At 45.5% G+C, this 13326-nt stretch overlaps 1 protein-coding gene across 3 annotated transcripts in view; it reads left to right on the forward strand.

Moving 5' to 3' along the window:
* Positions 1-13326, forward strand: part of TAMM41 (TAM41 mitochondrial translocator assembly and maintenance homolog) — a gene marked incomplete at both ends in the record, with an annotated part of 108840 nt that overhangs the window by 37956 nt on the left and 57558 nt on the right. For 2 of the 3 annotated variants that reach the window (XM_079712361.1, XM_079712362.1), the window contains 2 exons: positions 5893-6058; positions 7562-7624. In XM_079712361.1, the coding sequence (XP_079568487.1) occupies positions 5893-6058; positions 7562-7624 (229 nt within the window). The remainder of the gene's footprint in view (positions 1-5892; positions 6059-7561; positions 7625-13326) is intronic. The other variant, XM_079712363.1, reaches the window with a different exon arrangement.

Below are 13326 nucleotides of genomic sequence, written 5' to 3' on the forward strand. Positions count from 1 at the left end.
TTTCTGAGGTCCTGGATCATCTTCACTATCGTTATTCTGAATTCTTTTTCTGGAAGGTTGCGTATCTCCACTTCATTTAGTTGTTTTCCTGGGGTTTTATCTTGTTCCTTCATTTGGTACATAGCCCTCTGCCTTTTCATCTTGTCTATCTTTCTGTGAATGTGGTTTTTGTTCTACAGGCTGCAGGATTGTAGTTCTTGTTGCTTCTGCTGTCTGCCCTCTCATAGCTTTAAGTTTAATAGGATGCTTACTGTGTCCTCTGGGAGAAGCATTTCTTCTTTGGAAACTAGGATCTCTAGACCCACAGTCCTAAAGTTGTGGAGATGGGAAGCACAGATTTCCCAGGTGGTTCCTGGGAATGACAGTAAGCAAGTCTGTTTCTCCTTTTACCCTGTGGTTCCCAGACTCATTTAGTCTAGCAGTTGGGGACATAGTACTCTATAACAGCCATTAATTTAGGGCATATACTGTGCCTCACTGTCACAGGCTATCATCTGTAAGCTGTTGCTCAGCTCTTCTTCAAAGCTCTTTCATTGGGTTTTTCAACAGTGACACGGTTGACATTTTAGGCTGAATAATTCTTTGTTGTGGGGGCCAAAAATGTCCCCTTTTTGAGAACTACTGCTCTCCCAGGCTGGCAGCTTTGGCGCACTGTGTGGTAGGAACAGTGGAGCCGTGATCCTGTGCCCGTCCTGCACCTGTGCCCTGTGAGCCCTGTACAGTGGTATTGGCTGAGTCCTGTGGGCAGGAAAGGCAAGCCCATGCTCAGAATATGAATGACTTCCAGGCAAGAGGAGTTGCTGCCCATTCCCAGGTGGAAGGGATCCAGTGTAGTCAACTTATCACCAAGTGGCTGGTTAGTCTCAGGAGATGGTCATGTTATGAGGATCTCAGTGTTGGCCTCTGTTGCTGTCAGGATGGACTTTCAACCGCAGCAGTGGCTCAGTCAGCCTTGGTGAGTAGAAGCCCCTGATATTGGATCTGGGCAGAGCCTCTATCCCTACCGCCCACTACTCCTGCTACAAGCTGTTATGCCATCACTGGGATGAAAGAGCCTATTGAATCAACTGGCTAAATTGTTCTTTTGGTTGTTGTTGCTTCTTCTGTGTTGGATGCTCTCTGAAGGAAGCATTAACGTACAATACAGAGATCTTCATATTTTGTGTCCCCTCCCATAGGTCCATCCACGTGCCTCTTCCCCCAAATCCTGTCTTCCACCTTCTCATCTTTTTCCTTTTAGGTCCCTAACCAACCAAAGAACCATTGTCCACTCTTTGAGTCTTTATATATTTTTATCTTGGGCCACTTTTTCCATGTAAAGTGGGTAACCAGGTGTGCCACCTGCAGCATACTCATTGGGACAATAGCTCCTCATCAGTGTCTTCCAGGGCTATCCCTGGGTGCGGCTATAATGCATCATTTTCACCCCGTACATACTACAAGCCAAATCATCCATGAAGCAAGCTCATCCTTTATCCTCCTCCAGAAGCCTCCCTGTAGCCATGTGCATGAGCCAGTGGAGAAGTAGAACATTATGTGCTGGTGCAACAGTGGAAATTATGGGGGACTGGGTTTCCTGTTTGTGCAGCTGACTTGTGCCCTCTGGCCCTGCTCATGTCCAATGCTGGTGTATCTCTTACATCCTACAGTGGATTGCTCTTGAGCTTCGTGACCTTATGACTTGGTGAATCTGGCAGATCCCAGTTCATAATGGGCAGTTCTTGATACATGGTCATTTGATGTCCCATGGTTAGAAGCTCCATCTCTGCCAGGGTGTAGCATCTAGGAGCTGATTTCAAATGGCGTGTGGTTCTTCACTACAGATGGCGTGGCCTTGCTCCAGAACCCTAGCAGTCTACATTGTGATCTCCTACTGGGAGCCCACTGTAGCTTCCCAGGGCTTCTCTGTACACTGAGGATACCTTTAGTACCGTAGTTTACAGGGAGGTATGGCCCACACGGTGGAGGGCTGCTTACCCTGCTGCCTGTATCTAGTGCAGAGCTCGTTTTTGCTCTGGCCCCTCACAGACCTGGCCTCCTTTTATATCACTGGGTAAATGGCTCTGAGCATTATTCCCAAGTGTGGAATATGCTGCCTCTAGAACCTGAAGAGGCCTCTCAGGCAGTGTGCTTCTTTCTTAGTGGTGAGAGGTGCAAGATGCCGCAAGTTGATCTTTACTTTGGAGAGGATGTCCCAGAGTGCTCCAGATCACTTGACCCCTAAAAACCTCCCTGATGTGGTGTGCTCCTCAAACTTCATGAGGTTTATCTTTTACCCTCTGGGGTGCATATATCTACTGAGGCCTCCAGTGTACTTGCCCTTTAGTGCTCACCAGGTGACAGCAGCAACATGTCATTGATGTAGTGGACCAATGAGATTATACAGAATAGCCAAATAGTCTGGTTTTCTTTGAATGTCTTATGACAGAGGATGGGGGAGTTAACATGGCCCTGAGGCAAATCGTTAAGGTGCACTCTTGTCTGTCCCGTATGAACGTGAGCTGCTTCTGATCCTCCTTCCTCTATGGATGGCAGAGAATGCATTCGCCAGGTCCGTGGCCCCGTCCAGGTACCTGAGGTTCTGTTGATACGCTTCGGCAGACTTACCACCTCTGGTACAGCCGATACAGCGGGGCTTCTACTTGGTTGAGTTTGTGGTGGTCTGCTACAATCTCCCAGAATCCATTTGGATTTTGTGAAGGCCAGACTCAGTGGAGGTATGATGGGACCATCAGCTCTAGTATTAGTCAGGGTTCTCCAGAGAAACAGGACCAATAGGATATATAGAGAAAGATTTATTTTAGGGAATTAACTCACAGAATTGTGAGGGTTGGCAAGTTTGAAATTTGCAGGGCAAGCCAGCAGGCCGGAGACCCAGTGAAGAGGATGTTGTACTCTTGAGCCCGAGGGCAATCTGGAGGCAGACTTCCTTCTTCCTCAGGAAACTTTAGTCTTTTTTCATAAGGCCTTCAACTGACTGGATGAGGCCCATCCATATTAACGGGGGTCATCTGCTACTCAAAGTCTACTGACTTAAAAAGATACCTTTACAGTAACATCTGGACTAAAGTTTAACCAAGCAGCTGGGCCCTGTAGCCTAGCCAAGTTGACATACAAAATTAAACATCACACCCCTGCATCCTTCAGGTCTATAGGTGGCATTAATCTCTGCCATTCCTCCTGTGATGTGGTTTTGTTTTTTCATTACTCTTTTGGCCAGGGGGTGAGAACGGCAGCTTCAGAGGCTTCCACTTGGCCTTCTACACTACGATAGCTCCAAAATGCTGTCTGAGAATGTGCTTTCTAGGACCACCCTTGGTACCAGTTGTGTAGGATCAGGATTGGGGAGATTAGAAACAAAGACTCCATCTGATCCTGTGATGGCACTGTGGAGCTCGATGGCCCTTCCTGGCTGTCCCCACTTGGGGCAAAGAGACCAGGCCTTTGTACTCCTGCATTTTCCAGTCTTTGGATACAGGCAGCTCCCTTTGCCTGAGGACAGTTCTGGGAGGGACTCTGAGACAGGAAGTCAGCCAGCTTTCCCAGCAGCTGGCAGAATGAGGACCTTGCGCCAAAGCCAGGATCTGGTCGGTGCAACACAGCATCCACTATCGTATGCCCCTATCTGCTTTTTTAAAACATCAGCCTTGTTGAGATATAATTTACATACCATAAAATTCGGTGGTTTTTAGTCTATTTACAGAGTTGTGCAACCATCACCACAATCTTTTACAACATTCTCATCACTCCAAAAAGACACCCCATTCCCAGTAGCAGTACCTAGCTTCCCCTCCTGGCAGGCAGCCACTAATCTACTTTCTGACTCCGTGGATTTGCCTATTCTAGACACTTCCTGTAAATGGAATCATAGAACATGTGGTCTTTTCCATGTCTGCTTTGAAAATGCAATTTGACTCATAATTTAACTGAATGCTTTCACGTTTGTGTTTTAATGAGAATTGAAGAGTAAGGATAATTAGAATTTTGCAATTTATTTGAACATGTCACCTAATATTTTGTCTTTAAACACATGCTTTCAAACAAAAACTCCAGTGCATTCTTTTCCTCAAGAGAAAGCAGTGGCAAATACTGTTTTCTAATTCCTCATATTACTCAGCCATTTTGGCATCTCTAAAATTCCTGGAAGTTTCATAGGTAAAGCCTTGAAATACAAGATCCTAGTGACTAATCTCAATACTTGGCCCCAAAATATGAGTCTATAAATGTCATTTCTAGCATATTTTACAGAAATATTCACATTTTTTGTCATTTATCTAACCAAAGCTAAGTAGAGGTTGAATCCTGTGAATTTAAGACCATCTCAATGATAAATATGAAATATTTAGGTTAAAAAATCCTTCACTTTATTGGAGCCACTAAATAATAGCATTTTCTTCTTTTTTGCATAGATTTTATAGATAAAACTAGAAAATCTAGACATTGGCATATACTCAGTAAATATTTGTTGAATGAAAAAATGGTAGAATGAATGAATTCTAATTATTAAGAAAGTTGGTCATATCTGGAAAATCCAAATCTAAAATTTAATACATTCATTTATCTAATTTTTTTTCTTACTGTTCTCTTAAAGTTAAAACCTAAATGCTTGTTGAAAGAATACAAGACAGATTCTTACTGGGAGAATAATGTGATGAGCTGCTGAGGGCAGTGGTGCTGGTTTTCACCTTGGTAGGCAGTCGATGTTTACATGATTTTGGAAAAATTTAGTTCCATGACGTAAAATATATTAGACTAGGAGTTAGGGAAGCTGGGTGTGGGCTTAGCTCTATGGATAACTTTTGATTCACAGGTTTCCAAGTAAAGTCTAATGCATAGTTTTATATCTGTATTTTTCTTTAAATTTGATGTATTTTAGAATACCCTGGGAACAGAAACCATTGGTATAACTTACTGCTGTTTAAGAAATAATGACAACTAAGCTTTATTGGTGCAGTTATTCATCCTCTATTCAACCGATGTTTTTTGAGTACTTACTATGTGCCGGGGGATTAAAAGTGAATAAAGATTAGTCTGTGTCATCAGTTTATTCCTACAGTTTATGAAATACAGCATGGTACATAAAAGGCCCTACAGACAAGAGACACAAATTTAGATCCCACTCTCTGATTGGCTGCATGTTACTGACTATGTTACTTTGTGCCCCTATGTTTAAAATGAGTACTTGGGGAACTTCCCTGGTGGTGCAGAGGTTAAGAATCCACCTGCCAATGCAGGGGACACGGGTTCAAGCCCTGGTCTGGGAAGATCCCACATGCCGTGGAGCAACTAAGCCCGGGGGCCACAACTTCTGAGCCTGCTCTCTGGAGCCCGTGAGCTACAACTGCAGAGCCCACATGTCACAACTACTGAAGTCCGTGCGCCTAGAGCCCGTGCTCCACAATAAGAGAAGCCACCGCAATGAGAAGCCCACGACCGCAACGAAGAGTAGCCCATGCTCGCCGCAACTAGAGAAAGCCCGCGTGCAGCAACGAAGACCCAACACAGCCATAAATAAATAAATAAATAAAAGAAAATGAGTACTTGGATGTGCCAGTGTGTTGATGAATTTTAGCTGAAATTTTACTTTCTTTAACTACCGGATTTAGAACAAATAGAAATTTTAAAACTGAGAGTCAAAAATTGATTCTTGAAAGAAATTTCTTAAGTACAAACAGAATATCATAGGAAAAGAATTAACTTGTTCGAAGGAACTTAGAATCCTTAACACCTAGGCATTTAGTTTCAGAAAGGAGAAAGTCTCCTTAGCATCTGCCTAGTTTACTAGGTGTGAGTTCATATATGTTTGTGTGGTTTTAAGGAGAAGCCATGTGCTTTGAATATTTTTAGAATTCAAAGCACTTTCCATAGACATCATCTTTTTTTTTTCCTTAGATCGATAAAAGCCCAGAAGGACAGTTCACTCAGCTAATGACATTGCCCAAAACCTTACAGCAACAAATAAATCATATTATGGACCCTCCTGGAAAAAACAGAGATGTGGAAGAAACTTTATTACAAGTGGCTCATGACCCCGACTGTGGAGACGTGGTGCGTCTAGGTACGTGCATGAATCTGACCGGGAGGAAGTGTTGGCCGGAGGGGGCCGGGGGGAGCAAACTTTGTGGCTGAGACGGGTTCTCTATTCTTTCTTGCCTAGTGAGATGGAGAGAGAGATTTCCTCTCAGAATAAGAAAGCACTAACAGTCTGGGAGTTTTCCCAACCTAAATTCTTGTTTGTTTGAACTAGGGTGCTGAAAGTACTTCTATTTTCAGATCCCTGGGTCCTAAATCACTGACAGAGAGGGAAACAATGATTCTTTTGGTCCCAAGGGCATACCGTTTAGAAGTTATTTCAAAGACATGTGTTTGTTCCTCAATGTGGTCTGAGGAGGATGGAGACTGGTGACTTTTTTTTTTTTTTTTTTTTTTTTGGCGCTATGCGGGCCTCTCACTGTTGTGGCCTCTCCCGTTGCGGAGCACAGGCTCTGGACGCGCAGGCTCAGCGGCCATGGCTCACGGGCCCAGACGCTCCGCGGCATGTGGGATCTTCCCAGACCGGGGCACGAACCCATGTCCCCTGCATCGGCAGGCGGACCCTCAACCAGTGCGCCACCAGGGAAGCCCGAGACTGGTGACATTTTTAATGCTTTTATAACATCAAGAACACCACTCTCCTTGGCCGACGCCCCCTTGGTGTAGCTCCTGTGTGCACGGTAGGTCTGCTCCAACATGGGCCCTGTTCCTCATGTCATCCCCAATGTGGACCAAAAATCTGAGCCTGACCTTCAGAGACTTGCTGCCTTTTGAGGTGTTACAGGTAATTTACAAGGTCAGTCAGTAAGTAAGGAAATCATGAAGTTGAAAATGATGCCCTCCCTCAGATGAGCGCACCGTTTACCGTTGAGTATGTATTTGCTGAGCTTCCCCAGGGAGCAGCCCGGCCACCTGGCAGGATGCAAGTCACGGTGACGGTGTCGCATGGAGAGACCTGCCCGTTGGGCAGAGCGGAGCATGTGCCTAGGGCGCCGGGTACCTCTTCTGAAGATACATGTGGAGGCGTGTCTTTTCTGGTCATGGTGTGAGTTCTTCTGCCTTTCTGAGGGCCTGAAGGACTGTCCCGCTGTCCTCACTGAGGAGTCCTCTGAGTGATTTCAGAATAAGTTTTCCTCCTAGGCAGAAACGTTTGGTGTTTTTTTCCCCAATCTTTTCACATCTTGGAATTGAGAACCAGCAGACTTAAGCAGATTTAAAGTGAAAAAAATGACCTTCAAGGGTCACCTAACCCACTGGTTGTAAGCTGAGGCATCCCAGACCCAGAGTGGGGCGGTCATTTGCTTGTGTTCACACAGCTGGTCAGCGACACAGCTGGTCGTTGACACAGCTGGCAGCTCCAGTCTCCTGGACCTCGATCCTGATACTCTTTTCCCTGTCACTCTGACACCAGAGATGGATTTGCTGGTTTTATTGTATAGCTGGAAAGAATATTTAGTTCAAGTTTTAAAAGTGTTAGGATGACTCACATCTGGCTTTTTTGGCATTGTTACTGTTTTTTCCCTCACAGGGCTCTCAGCAATCGTGAGACCTTCCAGTATGAGACAGAGCGCCAAGGGCATCTTCACTGCTGGTAAGAATTGTTCACAGTCCACACTTAACGTACCTGCTGGATTGAGCAGCCTCAGTGCTCCTGGTTAAAATGTAAAGCTTCATCTGTATCCTGCAAGTACTCGTGAAATGCTGAATTTTGATGGTCCTAACCTAGGACACCGCAGTAACATACAGACAGGCAGATGGCGCTGTAGTCCGGAGTCTGAGGTGCTGCTGGGAGGATTTGCTGCCCGTCTGCGTTTTCCCAGTTACTCCTCATGTGCAGGTTTCCCCTTGCGTTTTTATATCTGTGGGAGTTACACATGATATTGTTGCGAAAACAGCAGTACCTTGCCCTCCCCCCGGCCAGTGTTCCTCTCCAGAGACAACCACTGCTGACTCTCCTGGTGGGTTATTTTTGTTTCCACTGCTGTTTCTCTGGATAATGAGCTTATATATGGCTGCTTCTCTCCTTTTAACTTTAGGCATCATCTGTGGACGTCTCACTCTAGCAGATTAGAATTCAACTGCCCCACCAACGCGCACACACACACCCCCGCACCCATCCCTCTGTGTTCCAAATATGGTTGTGCCGTAGCTTTAGCGAAGCCAGTCTTGAGTTTCCATTGTCTGACTGTGTTACTGTGATTCGTAGCTGCGCCATGTGATACCCTTTTCCTTGCCTGCACGGCTTTCTTTTCCCACAGAGGCTGTCATCACCTGTCTCACGTGAGGAACCCTGTTTCCTGTATCTGGTGTCTTTGATTTTTGTGGCGCACAGCCTCATTTTGGTGACGCACACCATCCGGGAACTTCGTGGGAAAGGGGGCAGGGGAGGCAGATTTGGAGCCCATGTGTGGCCAAGTGTGTCTTCAGTCCACCCTCACGCCTGACTGAGACTTAGGCTGCAGACGATTAGAAATAGTTGTCCTTTAGAATTTTGATACCGTTGCTCCGATTATCTTCTCACTTCTAGCAAGTTCTGATTCTTTATCCTTTGTGTACGTTCTTTGTGGAAGCCTTTTAGGTCTTCTTTTAACCCCAGGGCTCTGAAGTTTCTCAGTGGTGTGTTTCGATGTGAGTCTGTTTTTATCTGTTACACTGAATACTCATTGCCCTTCAGTTTGGAAACTCAGAGTATAAGAATATAGGAAAAATTTATTGTATTCGTTCTTCCCATCTGTTTTCTCTCTTCTCTTTCTGGAGCTCCTTTTATTCAAACAGTTGGACCTCCTAGACTGGTCCTTTGGTTTTCTTTCTTTCGTGTCCTTTTTTTGATCTCTTTGTCCTTTTGCTTTGCTTTCTCCACTTTAGTTTCCATTGAGTTGTTTTATTTTTGTTATTTTAATTTCTAGGAGCTCTTTTCTTTTTTTGTTCTCTGAATATTCCTTTTTTTTTTAAATTTAAAACATCCTGTTCTTGTGTTATGGGCTTAAACATTTGAGCATATCTTTGGATATTGCCAAGTTGCCAAAGTGGTTTATCATTTTATCATCCCACTAGGAGCAAACAAAAGTTCTTGTTTCTCCCCATTCTTTCCAACACTTGGTATTGTCTGATGACGGACTTTTCCAGTTCAGTCTCTCTTTATGCAGCTGTCTACTGAGCATCCCTTATGTGCTCGCCACGCAGGATATAGGGTGAACCCTGTACCATCCTGCCTTCAGGGGCTTCATCATCTAGAAGGGGAGACAGACACATAAATAGAAGTTTGCAGCACTAGGGATAAATGGCATAGAGGGAACCTGAAGAAGGGAGTGGTCTTTCAGCCTGATTCTGATCCCTGGCTTGAGATTGCCAGGGAGCTGCATGATCACACCTCTTAACGCCTCGCTCTGGTTGCCTGGGGACACAGCCAAGTGTTGCCCTCCTGAATCTTTGGAAAGATTCAGCCCGTCAACAAAGGTTTAGTAGCACATGTGCCAAACCTACTCAGCTGAAGATTGTCCTACCACTCGGGTGCATAGCTTTGCATTTCCAATTAAGATATTTATTTAATCTGTTTTCTTGCTGATTTATCCTGGCAAGGCTGAAGATGAGGTGCTTTTGTTTGCTTGGGCGGCTCAGGCTATTAATCTGTGTTTTGCAAGATTGCAACTCCCTTACCATAATCCTTGGGTGAGGCTGGATGCTTTGGCTTTTTTTATTTTTGGCTTCCTGTGCTATAAGCAACTACTAGATTTGTTGATTTTTTTTTTTTAGTTGTGATAATGCTGGTGATATGGGGTTAAAAAATCATTTTCTTGTAGAGATACATACTAAAATATTTACAGATGAAATGACAGGATGTCTGAGAATTGCTTCAAAGGAAAACATGTTGGAGGGAAGTGGGTAAGGGTGGGGATGACTCAAGATTGGCTGTGAGTTGATACATTGTTGAAGCTGGTGAAGATACATGGGAACATATTATGCTGTTCTTTTATAAGCTTAATTCATCTCTAATAAAAGGTTTTTAAAAAGCCACCCTCATCATCTCTCTCTTTTTTTTTTTTTTTGGCTGCATTGGGTCTTTGTTGCTGCGCACGGGCTTTCTCTAGTTGTGGCGAGCAGGGGCTACTCTTCGTTGCAGTGCACGGGCTTCTCAATGTGGTGGCGTCTCCTGTTGCGGAGCATGGGCTCTAGGCATGCGGGCTTCAGTAGTTGTGGCACACGGGCTCAGTAGTTGAGGTGCATGGGCTTCGTTGCTCCGTGGCATGTGGAATCTTCCTGGACCAGGGCTCAAACCCATGTCCCCTGCATTGGCAGGCGGATTCTTAACCACTGCGCCACCAGGGAAGTTCCATCCACCCTCATCATCTCTTGACACGTCAACCTGAGATGGATCTTTGGTCCTCTTTCCTCTTGTTCTTCCTGGTTGCCAGCAGAGGGCAGTGGGTATCATCTCATGGAACCCGCAGCCCAGATTTCCCTGTGGCGGTGGAGTGCTCAGTGCTGCCTCCTCTGAGTGCTCACTGCTTTTCTCCCTTCCCCTCTAAAGATGCTTCGTTGGATTGTGGAACCAGAGTGACAGAATATCTGCAGCCTGCTCTGAGGTTGCAGGAATTGTGGATGGTGATGCGCATTCCTTCAGATTTTGCTGGGTTTGCTTACCCTGTGCTCTGGCTTCTCTGGTTTATGGTGGTTGAGGGCTATGATGCAGGTGGCCCAGGCCAAGGGCAGGGGTTTGTGAGCCTCAGAGATTAGGGTTTAAACTCCAGCTTAACTACTGTGACTTGGGTAAGTTACCTAATTTTTCTTAGTTTTAATTTCATAGGGATAATTATGCCTGCCTCACTGGGTTGTGAAAATTATATCTTAAGACATATAGGAGCACCAGCACAGTGCCTGGTCTTTCCTCTTTGGTATCATTACCTAAAAGCTTCCTGACGTCTCTTTAGAACATGCCTCCTTGCATTTTCCTATTCAACTAGCAGTAGCCCCGTCACTAGGTCTCCAGCTGGAGTAAACTAGCGACCGTAGGCCCTGAGTGGCTGGTTTACTCTTTCTCTGTCCTCTTAACTTCACAGCAAGCTTCAGAACCTCTCTCCTCCTGTGCACTGCTCTTCAGAAGTCCTCTGGGTGTGGTCATAATTGCTGCTGTTCTGCCTGGCTTGTGCTGGGGGCATCTTCCTGAAACCTCCCAAGGTCTGCCTGTGGTCAGGTTTTCAGCCAGCTGATGTATCACCTGCAGCGTGAGAAAATCCCAGGTTATTTGGTTGCACTTTTCCTCCTTTGTAGCCCTTATCACTCCTCCCCTCTGCAACCAGCCGCTCGTTGTGGGAGTAAAAAGGAAGGGCCTCCTTAGCTAGTGAATAACTTTTATATTCAAATAGTGTTCAATTCAGAGAGAGCGAAGCTAAGATTGTGATAAGAAGGCCTTGGCTCCAAGTTGTAGTTCACGTCTTCGCTCTGTGACCTTGGTATGTTAACAGCCCTTCTGCCTTGAAATGGAGGGGATACTAATACCCAACTTGTGGCATGTTGTGAGAGTGTCCGGTATGTACCCAGTACCTAGTAGGTGCTTTATAAACTTGAGTGAGTCTAGATCTAAGTATCAGTCTCTTCCTGGAAGAGACGGAAGCCAGGCTCTATGTCAGCCCGAAGGGTTGCCCTTTCTAATGAACTGTGTTGGGTGACACGGCAGGTGTCCTCATGTGGTCTGACACTCTGTATTAGTTCCCTGAAATTCCCCTACCATCAGATATACCCACGTTCCAAGGTGAGTACAGAGCTACTTCCAAAACCAAACACTGTTTTTCCCTTTAGCCTGGGAGTTGGTTATTGGGAAGATAATACTGACTTCTTAGACTGTGCTGTTAATGGAGCAGCCCGGTTTTTATCAGGGTCTCGGGGCAGCAGCTGCAGCCAGGCAGCTCAGGAAAGCAGGAGACTGCTGAGCCTCCTGGTCCTTGCCTGCGCCGCCCTGCAGGGCAGCAGCACACAGCATCCCGGCTCAGCCCGGCCAAGCAAACATCATGTTCTGATCAGCCACAGTCATTTATGTGTCTAACCTGAATGAGTAGAGAGGAGTGGAACTGTTTGCATCTTTGAGGGACGGCGGGGGTTGGGGGGAGCTTGGGGAGAAATGGGTCAGGGGCTTAGCAGTTAGACTGAGAAGCAAGCAGGAGCCAGACAGGGGAAGGCCTGTAAAAGCCTGAAGGGGAATCCAGAGTTTCACTGAGGGGGGAGGGGAGCCGCTGAAGGATTGTCGAAAGACTGCTGTAGCGAGAGGATAGAGAGCAGCGTGGGGGGAGATGATGCTGTTGCTTGGGAAACGGATCGGCTACGGCCGCAGCCTGCCAGGTGAGGAGGCCTGGCCACCCTGACTCAGGGTTTTCCAGGAGAGGCAAAGGAGAGATGCAGGCAGTACTTGAAAGGCGCATCCCTAGGTCTTGGTGATGGGAGGGATTCGGGCAGTGAAGCAGAGAGGAGCCAGAGAAGCTCCCAGGTTTCTGGCTTGGGGAGCGGAGACGGAGGTGCCTTTCCTGGGGTGAGGGAACGTGGGGGAGGATGACAAGTTTAATCTTTGAAATGTGGCTTTATTTTTCCCCACCTGACTTTCTGGTCAATCAGAATTAACTGTGGGGTCAAATACCTATGTACCTCTGTAGCTTCAAAAGATTCAACTTTAACAAGACAGGTTTAGTCTTGTTCCTAAAAAGATTCCGGCATGCCTCGGTCGGTCCTTACCAGCCCTTTCTTCAAAGTGATAGAATGTATCATTGATTATCCTCTCCTCATCTCTTATAACGGAAACATTTTATCCCCATTTTTTGGTACCTACATGTTTCAATAAGAAGAACACACGATAATAAAGATTTTTCTGGTGATATATTTATCATTTAAACCTGAAAGTTTTAAAAATAAAACTGCCTCAGAAGAGATTTTCTTTGTAGATATAGCTAACTGTGGTTGGAAATTAATTGGAAGAATGTTTGGGGCTTGCTGATTTTCTCTCCTAAAAATCTGAAATATAGGATTATGGGACGGTAGAGACCTCTCACAACCTGGTCTCATCTCTGCCTCACATTGTTTCCTGGAGAATTTTGTCTGTCACTGGACCTATCAGTTTAAGGTCACACAGGGAATTCATAGTCTTACATATGTAGTGATTTTGCTGTAGGTAACATGAAACATGCTGGAAATCAACAGAAGAAAAACCTTAGGAGCCATATATTAGAGTAGATTTCCGTTTGCTTCCAAAAAAAAATCCTGACTTTGGATACTAATCAGTGTTCATAATGACCAGCTTTAGGTAAATAA

This window comes from Hyperoodon ampullatus (assembly GCF_949752795.1).
Source record: "Hyperoodon ampullatus genome assembly, chromosome: 10".
In the NCBI taxonomy this organism is placed as follows: Eukaryota; Metazoa; Chordata; class Mammalia; order Artiodactyla; family Ziphiidae; genus Hyperoodon; species Hyperoodon ampullatus.